The following is a 12,953-nucleotide window of genomic DNA, read 5'->3' as shown; positions in this document are numbered from 1 at the left end:
CAGTAGACCACCAGTTGCGTAGCCAGGGGCTGGAAAACCGCCCCCTCCCCCTTTCTCTTGAAATATTTTCGCCATGACATCTGAAGGTGATACCCCCCCCCCCCCCCTTTCTCCACCGTCCTGAAAATCATTTCTGCCTACGCCCCTGTAGCCCACACAGGATGACAGTTAATATATGAGCGAAATCAGCCATTGAAAGTAGAATGAAATGAACGTCTGTAGTTTAATCCATAGAACAGGCTTGTAAGAATTGACTCGCTCTCTGGATTTCGTGCCGACCGGTTGTGCCCCCGCGATTTCCGACGACAGCGCAGCTCTGGCCGACTGGGCTCGCCTTATGCAATCTCCTGACGCTGACAAGAGCTCTCACTGAGTGTTGCCCCGTGACTCCTGCGACCGTGTCCATCTTTCCTATCTCCTGTTTACTTCCGTCGTTTTTTGTCGTTCGCTGTCCCTGCGCCTCGCTGTCTCCTTCCTCTCTCTATCGCTTTACCTTTTAATCCCTCCTTTACCCCCATCCCTCGTGAGCTACTGTTGAGGTGTCGCACTCTGATGCAGACAGTTATGGGGTTCACTTTTCTCTTCTTTTCTCTTTGGGAATCAAATAAGGTTGGCAAGAAATTTCAAATAGGTAAATAAATAAATAAATGAACAATAACAGAACAAGCATTTCCAACATTTTGAGCGACAAGGATGCCAATAAATCAACACTTCGATGGCTTTCGGGGTACACTAATGGATGTTAAAAACAAAGTAAAGAAACTATGATGTAACAGCTACTTATTGGTAATACATAGAGTATCTCAATATTAATATTTGCTCATCGGATCTAAGACCATGCACAAGCTGTTAGGTCGCAAGACTTCCCCATGATTATAACACAGAGCATGGATACAAATTGCTATCAGGGATATGATTTCTTCAGAAAAACAAATCACGAATGCGAAAAAAATACTGACAACCACGCCCTATTACAAGCCAGGACGAATGCAAATTACTATGATTAAAACACAGAGCATGGTTACAAATTGCTATCAAGGATACGATTTCTTCACACACACACAAAATTACGAATGCAAAAGAATACTGTTAACCACGCCCTATTACAAAGCAGAAAGAATACAAAGTACGCACTCGACATGCACCGTTGTAAGACGACAGACACGTCTCGATCATACGGTATAGTATTGAAAGGATTGAAAAGTTTAAGCTGCATATCCTGCTCGCATAATAAATGCCTACTTTGAATACAAGAAGGTTTATCTATCAGAGATATCAAGCTGCGATTACAGCCTGCTTTACCGCCAATGACCACCACACTTTTTCTTCTTTTTATTGCTGCACGTGGAGCAGGACACATGCATAGACTGTCTAAAAGCAGAAACACACAAAAAAGATTTTGTCTCTGGACTAATACAATTTAACCTACCTATAAAACCCAAAAGCTGGGCGTTGTCTTTGGATGGCCCCATTGAACAAATGCGCTACAGCTGCTTATCAAGCATGAATTAGCCCCATATGTATTTTGTTTTACTTGAGTAAGTGATATGGCAACCAGACTAGCAGCATATATTAACGAGATAATTGAGCTAGAGAACCTAACCCCTCCAGCTCTCAATATACGTAAGCCATCTCTTTATTCAGAAATTCCACCGTTCTGCCTGGTTCACATTCAGCGTACGTTCACGACTATTAGCTCCCTTTGCTTTGTCACGAGTTGCACTTACAGAACTCTCGCAAGAAGTCAATTTCAAAGTTTAGAGTTGTACGGTGTCTGCACTTACCGTGCCAGATTTAAAGAAAGGAAAGATAGCCAGCCTAATCGACAGGTGTTTCGAATTTCTTCATTTTTTCCCTTTTGCCCTTGTGGTGCAATTTCAATAAATTATCGTGAGTCATACGAGCTCTAGTTGCCTTGATGGGCGTTAGCCTCTTGCGTGAAACTCGTGCATGATCGTTCGTGCTTGCCCGAAGCGGACACTTGCGTTAGTGGCTGTAACAAAAACAGCGTCAAGAAAAAAATCACAGCATATTCGTGGAGTAAATGATGATGAGTGGAGCGAAGCGTCCGTACTTCCATCTGTGCTTTTGTTCGTCCACCCGTCTGTGCATCCGTCCGTCCGTGAGTTGGTGCGTGCGTCCATGCGTCCATTCATGCGTTTGATCGTGCGTCCATTCGTACGTCCCTCCGTGCATCTTTCCGTCAGTCTGTCTGTCAGTGTGTCCGTCCGTTCATATGCGTGTCTGTTCGTCTGTGTGCCTGTCCGTCCGTCGGTTTGTCCGTGCATGCGTCGATGCGTCCGATCGCGTTCTAGAATGCAGATAGTGCGCGGGTAACACCGACGAGACGCGAGCCAAGGAAGCTGAGCGCAAGCGTCTTGAACGCGCCTGCCGCTCTGCTTCGTCCGTGCCCCACCAACGATCGGCCACGTACGGCGACTATGCAGGAGGCTGAGGGAAGCACTCCTTCCTCGCGCACCCAGGCACAACCCGCGCAGCAGCCAATTGGAGAGTAGTGGTACATCCTCACTCAACTGTAGTTTGTATGTAGTTTCATGAGACAGCGCCGTCTATTATACTGTTCGAGAGAGCACTGCCTTCCTTTTTTCTCGTCTCTTCTTTCGGTTACGCCACACGCAGGACAAGGTAAGACTAAGAGGAGGTTCGCCCTAAAAAGAAAGGTTATGACAGTCCATTAAATTACCGCTGCTGTTGACCGCATCTCTAGCGTGAGGTCTGCAGCCGCTTCCAATGTGACGGGCCGCGTTGACTCAGTCGACAAAGCATTGTTTGTTTCTTAACCCCTGAACTGAATGTCGTTGTTGGTCATCGAGTACGATGAGATGACGGCGGCAGTGTTCCTGCACTTGCGTATAGTTGGCAGTGTTGTGACGAGTCCGCGAATGAAGTAAGTTAAAAGGCCCCCGTTTGCTCGTTTAGGCACTCCTCGTTAAAAGCCGGACGCAACGTGGGGGGTTTGCGTGTGCTGAGGACGCGGCCGGGAAAGACAATGGCTCGAAGGAGGAGGCGTCCGTCGAGGCTGAGTTTCCCGGGGAGGGGGCACAGACGACAGACGATGGCCCCGTATGCTGTGATTGTCACCCCGGATGGTTCGCGCGCCCGCAATGTGGGAGGGGAGTCCTTCGAGGCGGGCGTGTGGCAGCCGCAGAGAGGGCACTCGACCTTATCACCAGAAACAGGTTGCTCTTTATTTCTACCTCCACCAGTGCGCGGCTTTTTTTTTTTTTTTTTTGCCTGAGCTCGTCGTCTCCTCCGTAGGACAGACGAGAGACTTCAACTAATGGACTCGGCGATAAGAGCGACAGTAAGAAATCTTTTAGGCAGAATAAACGAGAAGCACCGAGTAGACGAGCCCGAGTGACTGGAGCCAAGAATAAAACAAATCCAAAAAACGAATCTGCAACAAAAGCGACGGGCGTGGTGGGTGGGAGAACGACGGAAGAAGTCCTGTTTATGGCGTCTCCTTCCCAAGCTGAGGGCTCAACGCGAGGCATACGAATGGTGCATTTCGAGATGTCGCGCGGCCTGGGGGTTCCAGCCGTGGCGACCCGCGAAGCACTCATTGCGATTTCTGGGCTTGCCATTTGAACAATTTAGCGATAGCTCCTATCTTGATGACAGCCTCGGCTGCGGTGCCGAATCGCTAGTATAGGCAACCGTGGCGAACACCGGGCGGGGGGCGATTGCTGTTCGCGGAGTTGTCGTCGGCTCGCAAGTGCACCAGGCGCAGTATGAATACTACGCCCATCTTCGGTGAGCCGCACATTTCTGCAAGCGGCGACTGCGAAATGTCATCTTTGCGTTCTCCGTTTCGTTCATTATCTGGTGATTCATTATATTCGTTATATGGTCGGACTAACGATTAAAACAAGGAAGGCCGCAGCCTGGGCGTTCACAAGGCGATAGATAACTGACGTCTCGTCCTGTAGGTGCCTGCAGTAGCTTTGATTAGCGATGTCTCTTGATTGGCGTTCAGTAGAATTTTTTTTTTGGTAAGAATAAAGAGACAGAACGAGTAAGGTTGGTTGACAACGTGAACACGGATGTGAGCCCCACGAAATTCTTGTTTAGGTAACACTGAGGAGTCAACCGAACCAAGGTGCATTTTCTGTATAGATTTTATCTGCGTAGGCACAAAACAGGTATAGTTGCTTTTTTTTTTCAGGGGTCGTTTCCCTGTGGTAAATAGCTTAATTTATTCGGTGATATATTTATTATACTTAAAGTAAAAAGGGTGGAACTCATTTTCAACGTTCGTGAGCGTTGGAACCATAATAATGGGAAGAGTCGCTCGGGGGGAGCAACTGCCGGCTAGGGTTTGCCAGGCCTACACCGCCTGTGGCATCATCACCCCCACCACCCAGAGCAACATTCACATGATGGCACACAACCACTTTGGTAGAGCTTTTTCTTTGTGGCGACACATACTATATTGCGAGGGAGCGTGAAGAAAAATAGTGCCCCCCCCCCCCTTTTTTTTTTATTTTCCTATGCTTTAGCGATATGCAGCAAGATCGATCATATCGCATTTTCGCTTCATCGCAAAGTGACAACATTTCATTTTTCTCTGCCGGCACTTCTTTGGTGATTTACTACCGGCCGGTGTCGCCCTGCTAATCTGTATGCTCGTACCGATCTGTGAAACGGCTTTTCGCAACCACCTGTCCGTACAACAGGAATATATTAATATCTATATCGTTGAGTTACCTCGCTCTCGGGCTCTGTTTGCCCAAAGAAAGATAATCTGGAGCCCGATTGCAATCGTAGGTGACCTTCGGCTTACGCCGAAGAGCTTACATGGCGTGTATCCCATGATCGGGATCGATGTCAAGTGATTTGCGCAAGTTTAAAAGGCGTACTTGGCACCGTCCTCCGACGTGCCGCGGCTCCATTTAACGCTGCGTGACGTACTCATTCGCTGTCACGCTGTTTGTGCGACGCATGTATCCGAGCAACATTTATTACATTCATTACAACATTCATTACATTTTTTTCTTCCCTCCTGCCTTCTCTTCCTCTATGTCTTCGTGTTTTCTATGTACACAAACCAAATATTAATACTACTTCATTACACTCATGTGGTATAGAACACATTCAAATAAACACATGGGGTTCTAACGCACTTGAAAACAGTAAAAATAGCCCTGTGAAATGCCGCGCACGAAGTAAAATAGTTCGGACGTCTCAGTCAACCGTATCGAAGGCACACCGGTGGCTCCTATCAGATGCTTTCTATTCAGCGCAGCCTTGTTGCGAAAAATGAAACGTGGAAAGAACAGTATGGGAAGAAAAACTGTAAAACGTAGCCTTTGTTTTACGTGGCCGGCGGAGAATTAAAGGGGGCAGGAGGGAAAGAAACAAAGGCAGAAGGCAGATAGGTTAACCAGAAAAGATTCCGGTTGGCGACCCTACACTGGGGGAGCGGGAAAGAGAATAGAAACATGAGAAAGGAAGGAGAGAAAAAAAAAAGCCCGTCGTTGTCGAGAAGCCCAAAAGTGGCTTCACTACCCTTTTGGGCCTATACATGGTGCTCCAGCAGCACCTGCCGGGAGAGGAGCCGTGCGTTTAGTCTTCCAACGCGTCTGAAAGTGCGTGTTTTTCTGAGGTGAGGGCAATGTCATAACAATGGCTCGATGCTTTATTCGTCGCTGCAGACAGCGCACTGTTGGTCCCTGCAATTAATGCTGTGTAGGCCTTCGTGAAGCTGACCCCCAACTAGGGCCGACAGTGAAGCGAAACTTCATGTCGACGAAGCGCGGACGCTGGTCGGAACTGCAATGAACGGTTCATGGGGCAGGATTTTATTTTTGTTGTTTTTAAAGTCAGAATCAGCTCATGCCGTATGTCGCAATTCTTTTACGTGTCCGTTCTTCTTTCATGCGCACTATACTCAAAATTCTAAAATAAATAAAAACAAAAGGAAAATCGCACAAGCACATTAATGCAACACATGATTTTGTCTTCGATCTGCAGTGCTTAAAAACGATTTTTGTTTATGGTCTGGCTTCTAGTTATCAGTTGTGATTTCGTTGTATACGCTCGTGAACGTTTTTTTTTTTTTAGCTTTGCCCATCGTTGCACGGCCGGACTAGCGCCGAGTGTAAGATGGCGGAGCGTGATTGTCACCCTGTGGCTTTTACCTCTGGCGCATAAAGTGGGCCTCGGCTCCACCGTAAGTGAAATCATAACTGCGACATGCGAAAAGACGTAAAACGAGTGGGGAGAAGTCGTGGAGCTGAGAGCAACAGGAAGGAGAAGCAGCGTCCGGATGGAGTAAACGCTCGTAAATCACCTCGCAGACGCTATAAAACAATGCAGCCGCCAGTATTCCTGTCGCCAGGTTGGTCACGTGATCGGAATGCACCAATGGCAATGCGCCTTGTTATGGCCTGCGAAGAGACGGAGCGAGAGCTGGGTAGCCGATGCGAAGCCCCGATAGGCGCGTCAAAAAGACCGGACCAGGTCTCGGCGACCGCTTGTTTCCACACTGCCCAGGAGGAGGCTCTTTGGCTATGGGCTCGCGCAGATAAGAGCCATGGCACTCTGCAGAGAACTTTGAGAAGGGGAAAGAGACTATCGGCCCATCGGCAAGTCCCCCCCTTGCCGAAGAGGACGGATGGCCAGGTATGTACAAAGCGGCCTCGGCGGCCGTCGCCAGCACCGACGCTCATTTGTTTTACTGCAGCGACCGTTTTCTTGGCGTTTGCTTTGACGAGCACGTGATGACACAGCAACTCCAGGCGGCAGGGGGGCCACCGCGAGCGCGAGAAAGGGCTGCGGCCGGCAGGAGGAGGCGCGCAGTGCAGCCTCTCCGGGGTAGCACGCGGCCAAAGCGCGGTAGCGCGTCCGATAGCGCGAGATTTATGCTTTATGGCGCGCTCTAGATGAAAAAGACTTACGGAGCCCTTTAGGGCGCCAGATTGCGGACTATCTGGCCTACATTCGGAATATATCACTTGCCCGTTGGTTTGCTTGTTTTCTCCGTGCGTCGGCGCACTCACCGCCCCTGTTCGCGCGATTGTAATGAAGATGTCGTTCAACGGAGATAAGACATTCTAGCACTCGCTTGGCCTACACCGACGGCTAGAGTTGGCGTAGCTGCCAGAATCGGCCATCCCACGCCTCGAGCGAGGAGACGTTTTATACAGTCGGCGTCAGGAGCGGCGCCGCTGCACGGGGGCCGTCTTGTACTCCTTCCTCGCGCAAGAGGGGGAATCGTGGGAGCAGAGGGGGAATCCCAAATAGAGCGACGCTTCAGAAAGTTGCCCGCTCGCAACATTCTCGCATCTATGCACAAGTGGGCTTTGTCAAACCTACTAAGCCTTCCAAGGAGGGTCTAAATCGGTTGCGTTCTCTGTTGAGCTGCTCGATCTGGAGGGGCAGTTTGAGTTGGTATGCAGCAACCGTCGCTGCTCAGATACGTTCATGCACGTCGCCCAAATAAGTAAAAGATAAACGCTACTCGTTGAGCGTCTGCTCAACGCGTTCCTCCTCTCCTTCACCTGTTGGCCGCCATTAACCAACTACGCAGTGTTGCAGCTGGTTACAAACAAAGTATTTGCATTTTATCGCGCCCGCTTTAACGAGCCGTATGCATGCTAACACCGTCACGCCTGTTCAGCTGGTCGGCAATACGCGGAGAGATCCACAAAACGGCTTCGACTGGGGACAACCGGGCAATAAAAGTGAGCAGCCAATAATCACGTATGCGTGCGGACAGAGTTTGCGTGGTTTCTTGCTGCACCGAGTCGCGTTTGTTACATTGAACCCTCTTACTGTCCCTGCTTGTTTATGCTGAAATGTGAGCTAGACGTGCCAGACAGCACTAATCGGAAGTGACCGGTTCGCGGAATGGCAAGAAGGTGGTGGAAGCTGCAAGAAGCCAAAAATCTTCTGAACAGAAACAAACGTGAATGCCAGAGAAGAGGGAAGGGGCGGAAAGCAGGGGTTGCACGTCTCTCCACCAGCGTGCGGCTGTGCCCGCAGTGACATCGTATATACAGTCGCCACGCCATAGGAAGCCGTTTTTGCATTCGGGAAATGTAAGCGGCGCGGCATCTATCGGCGAACAAGCCTTCGGCGGGGAGCCTTGAGAGGCACACGCCGCGCTGGGTTATGGCGCCTGTTCACGCAAGGGCGACTGCACGCGGCGGCAGCGCGTCGCCGATTCCGCCTGGAAGGCCTTTCTTTGTGCGCAGTCCGCGAACTGTGATTTTAATCGCCACCCACAACCAAGCCGCCCGATCGACCCGTTACGTGTGCGCGACATGTTTTCTCGCAGCGGCCACTTCTCCTCAGAGACGCGCTGACGAGAAGGCCGCACAATGACCGCTCTGAACAATGGTCACGCCGGCGGATGCCATGGCCCAGCGGCGTGCGAGATAGGGGCCGCTCGGTTTGCCTCTCGGGCGTCGTCGCCCTCCAGACTCGCACTCTCCGAGGACTTCATAAGCAGCGGGTGCAGTGGCGAGGTGCGCAAGCAGCAGCAAACCGCAGAAGTGAGCTTCCGCTCCTGGAAGTGTCAAACCTACTTAACCTGCGGTGAGCACTGAAGCAGAGGCCCCCTTCTTCGTCCTGCTTGCCGCCTGCTCTGCGCAGTGATTCTTGCGTAATGTATACGTAACTGGCGTGTCAAAGTCTCCGTACATTGCTTTTCTCCAGGGGCGTAGTCAAAGGCGGTTTGACGCCCCCCCCCCCCCCAAAAAAAAATCAATTTTGCTTGCGTATACACACACACACATACAAACGCACGAACAGACATAAAGTATATATGGTGGAAATCCCCTGCCCCCCACCTCCGAAAAAGAATTTTTGCTAGGCCCCTGCTTTTCTTCGTATACAGTGCTGTTGATGGTGTGATCAGCGAGTTATGGTGTGATTTTGTCGCCAATTCTGTACTAGTGACTTGTAGTTATGATCTTCTGCCTCACGATCTGTAAACGCTTTCGAAATGTCCTAAAGCACCGGTTATGAATAGAGGATTACGCGCTGGCATATACTCATAAATAATTAACGAAAATTCTAAAGGGCGGGCCTCTAACCGACGAGAAATTCCGCGAACCAGTCAAGTCATGCCGTCGCTACCAGTGTTCCCTGGTCATTAATTAACTTTTCTGGCGACTTTCTCTTTCGCGGACAACGTGTGCTTTGTGTAATTTTTTTTTCTCTCAATACGTGTTCGAGCACAAGGCCCACTTGGCTTTACGATTGTTGGCATTTCTCGCAGAAGCAGTGCATTAGTTTTTGCGATTTAAACTTTCAATGCTGATTTGTATGCGAAAGGAGCCTTTTTTCTCTGTTTCCCGCAGCAGCCCAAGTGCGCTGTCTGGTTGTCGCCTTTGGTTGTTCTCGCGGGCAGTTCTGCAGCGCCGCCACTCCTCAGGGCTTTTCCTCTTTTTCTTACTTGCCGGGCTTTTCGAACGGAAGCCTCGTTGCTCATTTGTCCGCTCCCTGGATGCACTTTCGGAATGCCAACGAGGAGCCGGGCAACGGCGACCAGCAGGGACGCGGCGGGAAAATGGAATGAATAAAGAAAAACAAAGGACCGCCGTGGCTGTTGGCGCACAGACGCCTAGCAGGAGGCGAACGTCTTTTTCAGCACTTATTCCCCTCAACCTCGAACAATGTCCGGTTGTTATAGGCTACGAGGGAGCGCACTCGAATGCACCGCGCTGCATTAGAGCATACCCGTGAACTTTTCAGCGAAAGTTTTACTGCATTGAGAGATGATTCGCTGTGTATTGTTTGCATTGATACACTCGTTGAAGAATGGTAAAAAAAAGGAAACGTTTCCGACTTGTCAACAGCCTGGTTTGCTGAAAGTCACCGCTGCTGATGTTCAGCGTGAGGCTGTTAGTATTGTTTCCTATTAAAAATGGGGCTTGACGCAGAATGGGTATTTGGCAGATGTGCTCATGAGATTAGACAAAAATATTGAACATTGTGTGTCAAAAACTGTGAAAACTCAAGAAACAAACAAACAAACAAACAATTTTTAAGACTACGAAAAAAAGCGAAAAACAAAGTAATACTTTAAAATTGTTGTAACGATGTTCCGTTTAGCGGTGATCTTTTCAGTGGCATTCGGATATTTTGTAGTACAGTGAATGGTAATCTTGTAAGAACAGCTCCGCGCTCAATTCATCCGCAACACGTGCTTTTAAAAACATATTATCGTCATCCTAAACAATGAAGGTTGTCGTGTAGAAGGGGGCGGACGTTTATATTGTCGTCGTTCTGTCCCAGTAAAGAGACGTGGAGAGAAGGAGAAAGGCTGCAAAGTGGCAGGCCGCCAGCGCTGCACATGCATGCTTAGAAAACTTACACCGATCCAGCTCCAAGGATGTGTCTGGTCATAAGGAAAAAAAAAAACAACTGAAGCAAACGAGGGGCCTTGTGCATTCTCTTCTGAGTGAGTGGACATTGGAAGAGTTCGCTGGTTCTCGGTGTGTGCTTAATGAGAAAGTAAAAGTTGCTCGATCATTAGCAAGCTGATTGATGTAGATGAGAGAACCGTTTGGCGCACGCGCAGCACTCCATACGCTGCGAGGCGGGATTGTTAGTTTTCTGGCATCACTTCATTGGCATGCTCGCTTCGATGAAAGACCCCCGCCGTTGTGGTCTAGTGCCTAAGGTACTCGGCTGCTGACCCGCAGGTCGCGGGATCGAATTCCGGCTGCGGCGGCAGCATTTCCGATGGAGGCGGAAATGTTGTAGGCCCGTGTACTCAGATTTGGGTGCACGTTAAAGAACCCCAGGTTGTCTAAATTTCCCGAGCCCTCCACTACGGCGTCTCTCATAATCATATGGTGGTTTTGGGACGTAAAACCCCACATATCTATCTATCCGATCAAAGGCGCACTAAGTGACAACGAACGCATGCTTGGCATGGACACCTTTTTGTTCACCCGTTCAATAACGACAACACAAATCAACTGAGAGAAAACTTTCAGCGTGCGTCACACCGATGATGATGTTGCATTTATTTCCACTCCATGCATCGCCCCGCCGCGGTGGTCTATAGACTGCTAACCCGAAGATTGCAGGACGGAATCGCGGCTGCGGCGGCTGCATTATTGATGGAGGCGGAAATGTTTCACGCCCGTGTACTTAGATTTAGGGGAGGGGGGGGGCACGTTAAATCACTCCAGATGGTCGAAATTTCTGGAGCCCTTCACTACAGCGTCTCGCATAAACGTATTGTGGTTTTTGGACGTTACTGTCCTGGTGTTAATATTAAACCCCATACATCGGCAGGTAATCAGTTCCGTAATAACTGCACATATCCCTCGCTGAAATGGTGGTGCGCTTGAGTGATATTCAGCACACTGTGGCAGGTAATGAATCAATGACACAAACTCAAACAGCCCATTTCTCGCAGGCAAATGGTTTTGACCTGAAGGAGAACTTGGAAGCCTGGCGAAACCTCCCGTACGCTGCGTCCATGTACTACCCGTACGACTCGGCTGCCATCGCCGGCTACCCTTTCGCAAATGGGTAAGTACTTGCCTTGTGAAAGCGCGCCGCCGCTAGTAAGCTACGCCATGGACTGTCGTAATTGCAGTGCATCATGCGAAGCCAGCGTGTTTGGACGTTCAGTGCATGTTTTTTTTTTTCTTGTTCACCCACAATATATATGGGGAAAGCACGCGATAGTGCGTAGCTTTTTGCTGTTTTAGACGCGGACCACGTAGGATGTACAAACTGTTGCTCTACAACGAGTGCCATTCATAGGTGCACATTTGCTGCGATTCGTCGAACACGACATGTTTCTTCAAGTCCTAGTGACTCTGTATAGAGTGTGCACTAGATCTGGCACGTGTGTTCATGAAGGAATATAGGAAGTCTAGACTATATGTATTTGGATCTCAACGCTAGCCAATAAACATCAGCTGCTACGAAAACGAAACAAAGCTGTGACACTTTGATGCGAGGGTTGATGCTGTTTCCATGAAGTCGACAGCCTGGCAATGTAAAGCTTGCACTGTTCCGTGTGAGTGCATCTTTTGCAGTTTTCTTTTAGCGTGAAGAGCTTACACATGAGGTGTGGGTGGCCACCGTTTGGTTGATGGTCAAATAGAAAAAGGGAGAGCTGGAACAATGCAAGGGAGTGAACGACGCTGGCACCAGTTAGCTATCTTGGATGAGCAAAGCGAGGCAGGGTATAACAAAGTTGAGATCAAAATGCTTATGACAGGCAGAGCCGTCTCATTGCTCCAATTTCTATTGAGGGCTGAAAGCGCATTGTCGTTCATATTGCATAACACTTTTTGCCCGGTAGAATGCTCAGGGGAAGCATCGAAAAAAAGAAAATACGCAGAGCATTCAATCGTCGAAAGGCATTCTTCAGTTCGGCGAAGCAGCTTTCTCAAACCGGCGAAGGCAGTCATCTCGCAGCATACCGTGGATTCCTCGCCACTTCTACTGCAGCCTATACAACGGCTTCGCCTCGAATGTGGCCCGTCGCCTTGGGAACTGAGCAGCAAAAAGTGCGGAATATGGCGGCACCTTTCTCTGCTCGCCGGTTGCTTTCATTGTACAGGGCCCTCTGTTTCTCCGGGAGCGTGTCGTCCTTGCCTCTTCGCGCTGTTTGCATGAAACCGGTCCAGGGCTGCACGAGGAAGTGACGCATGTGTAGGCAGACGTGCGCGCACGCTGAACGCCATTCAACTTCACGAAACGCAGCGACGCAAGTCGGCACGCTGCATTTGTGCCACTCGTGTAGAGGTGTGACGGTCGGAGCTGGCGGCAACTAGCGCCTGTTCAGAGAGCTTACCCGAGGGAGGGAGGGGGAGGGGGGGGGTATTTTTTTTCCTACATCTATTTACTTGTTCGTTTTTTGCTTTGCTCTTTCCTAATGACAAACACGAAATTCGCGTGCCTCTTGGTCGTCCGGTTTCCAGTTGAGTTCACAGCTTGGAAAATTACGGGGT

The 12,953-nt window shown here is 49.6% G+C and overlaps 1 protein-coding gene across 2 annotated transcripts in view; it reads left to right on the top strand.

Moving 5' to 3' along the window:
• Positions 1–12,953, top strand: part of LOC119176332 (uncharacterized) — a 114,123-nt gene that overhangs the window by 88,587 nt on the left and 12,583 nt on the right. For both annotated transcript variants that reach the window (XM_037427558.2, XM_037427559.2), the window contains one exon: positions 11,402–11,517. In XM_037427558.2, coding sequence (XP_037283455.2) covers positions 11,402–11,517 — 116 coding nt within the window. The remainder of the gene's footprint in view (positions 1–11,401; positions 11,518–12,953) is intronic.

This window comes from Rhipicephalus microplus, chromosome X (genome assembly GCF_043290135.1).
Source record: "Rhipicephalus microplus isolate Deutch F79 chromosome X, USDA_Rmic, whole genome shotgun sequence".
NCBI classification, from domain to species: Eukaryota; Metazoa; Arthropoda; class Arachnida; order Ixodida; family Ixodidae; genus Rhipicephalus; species Rhipicephalus microplus.
The sequence above is the reverse complement of the archived record's forward strand: the minus strand, read 5'-3'. Positions and strand labels throughout refer to the sequence as shown.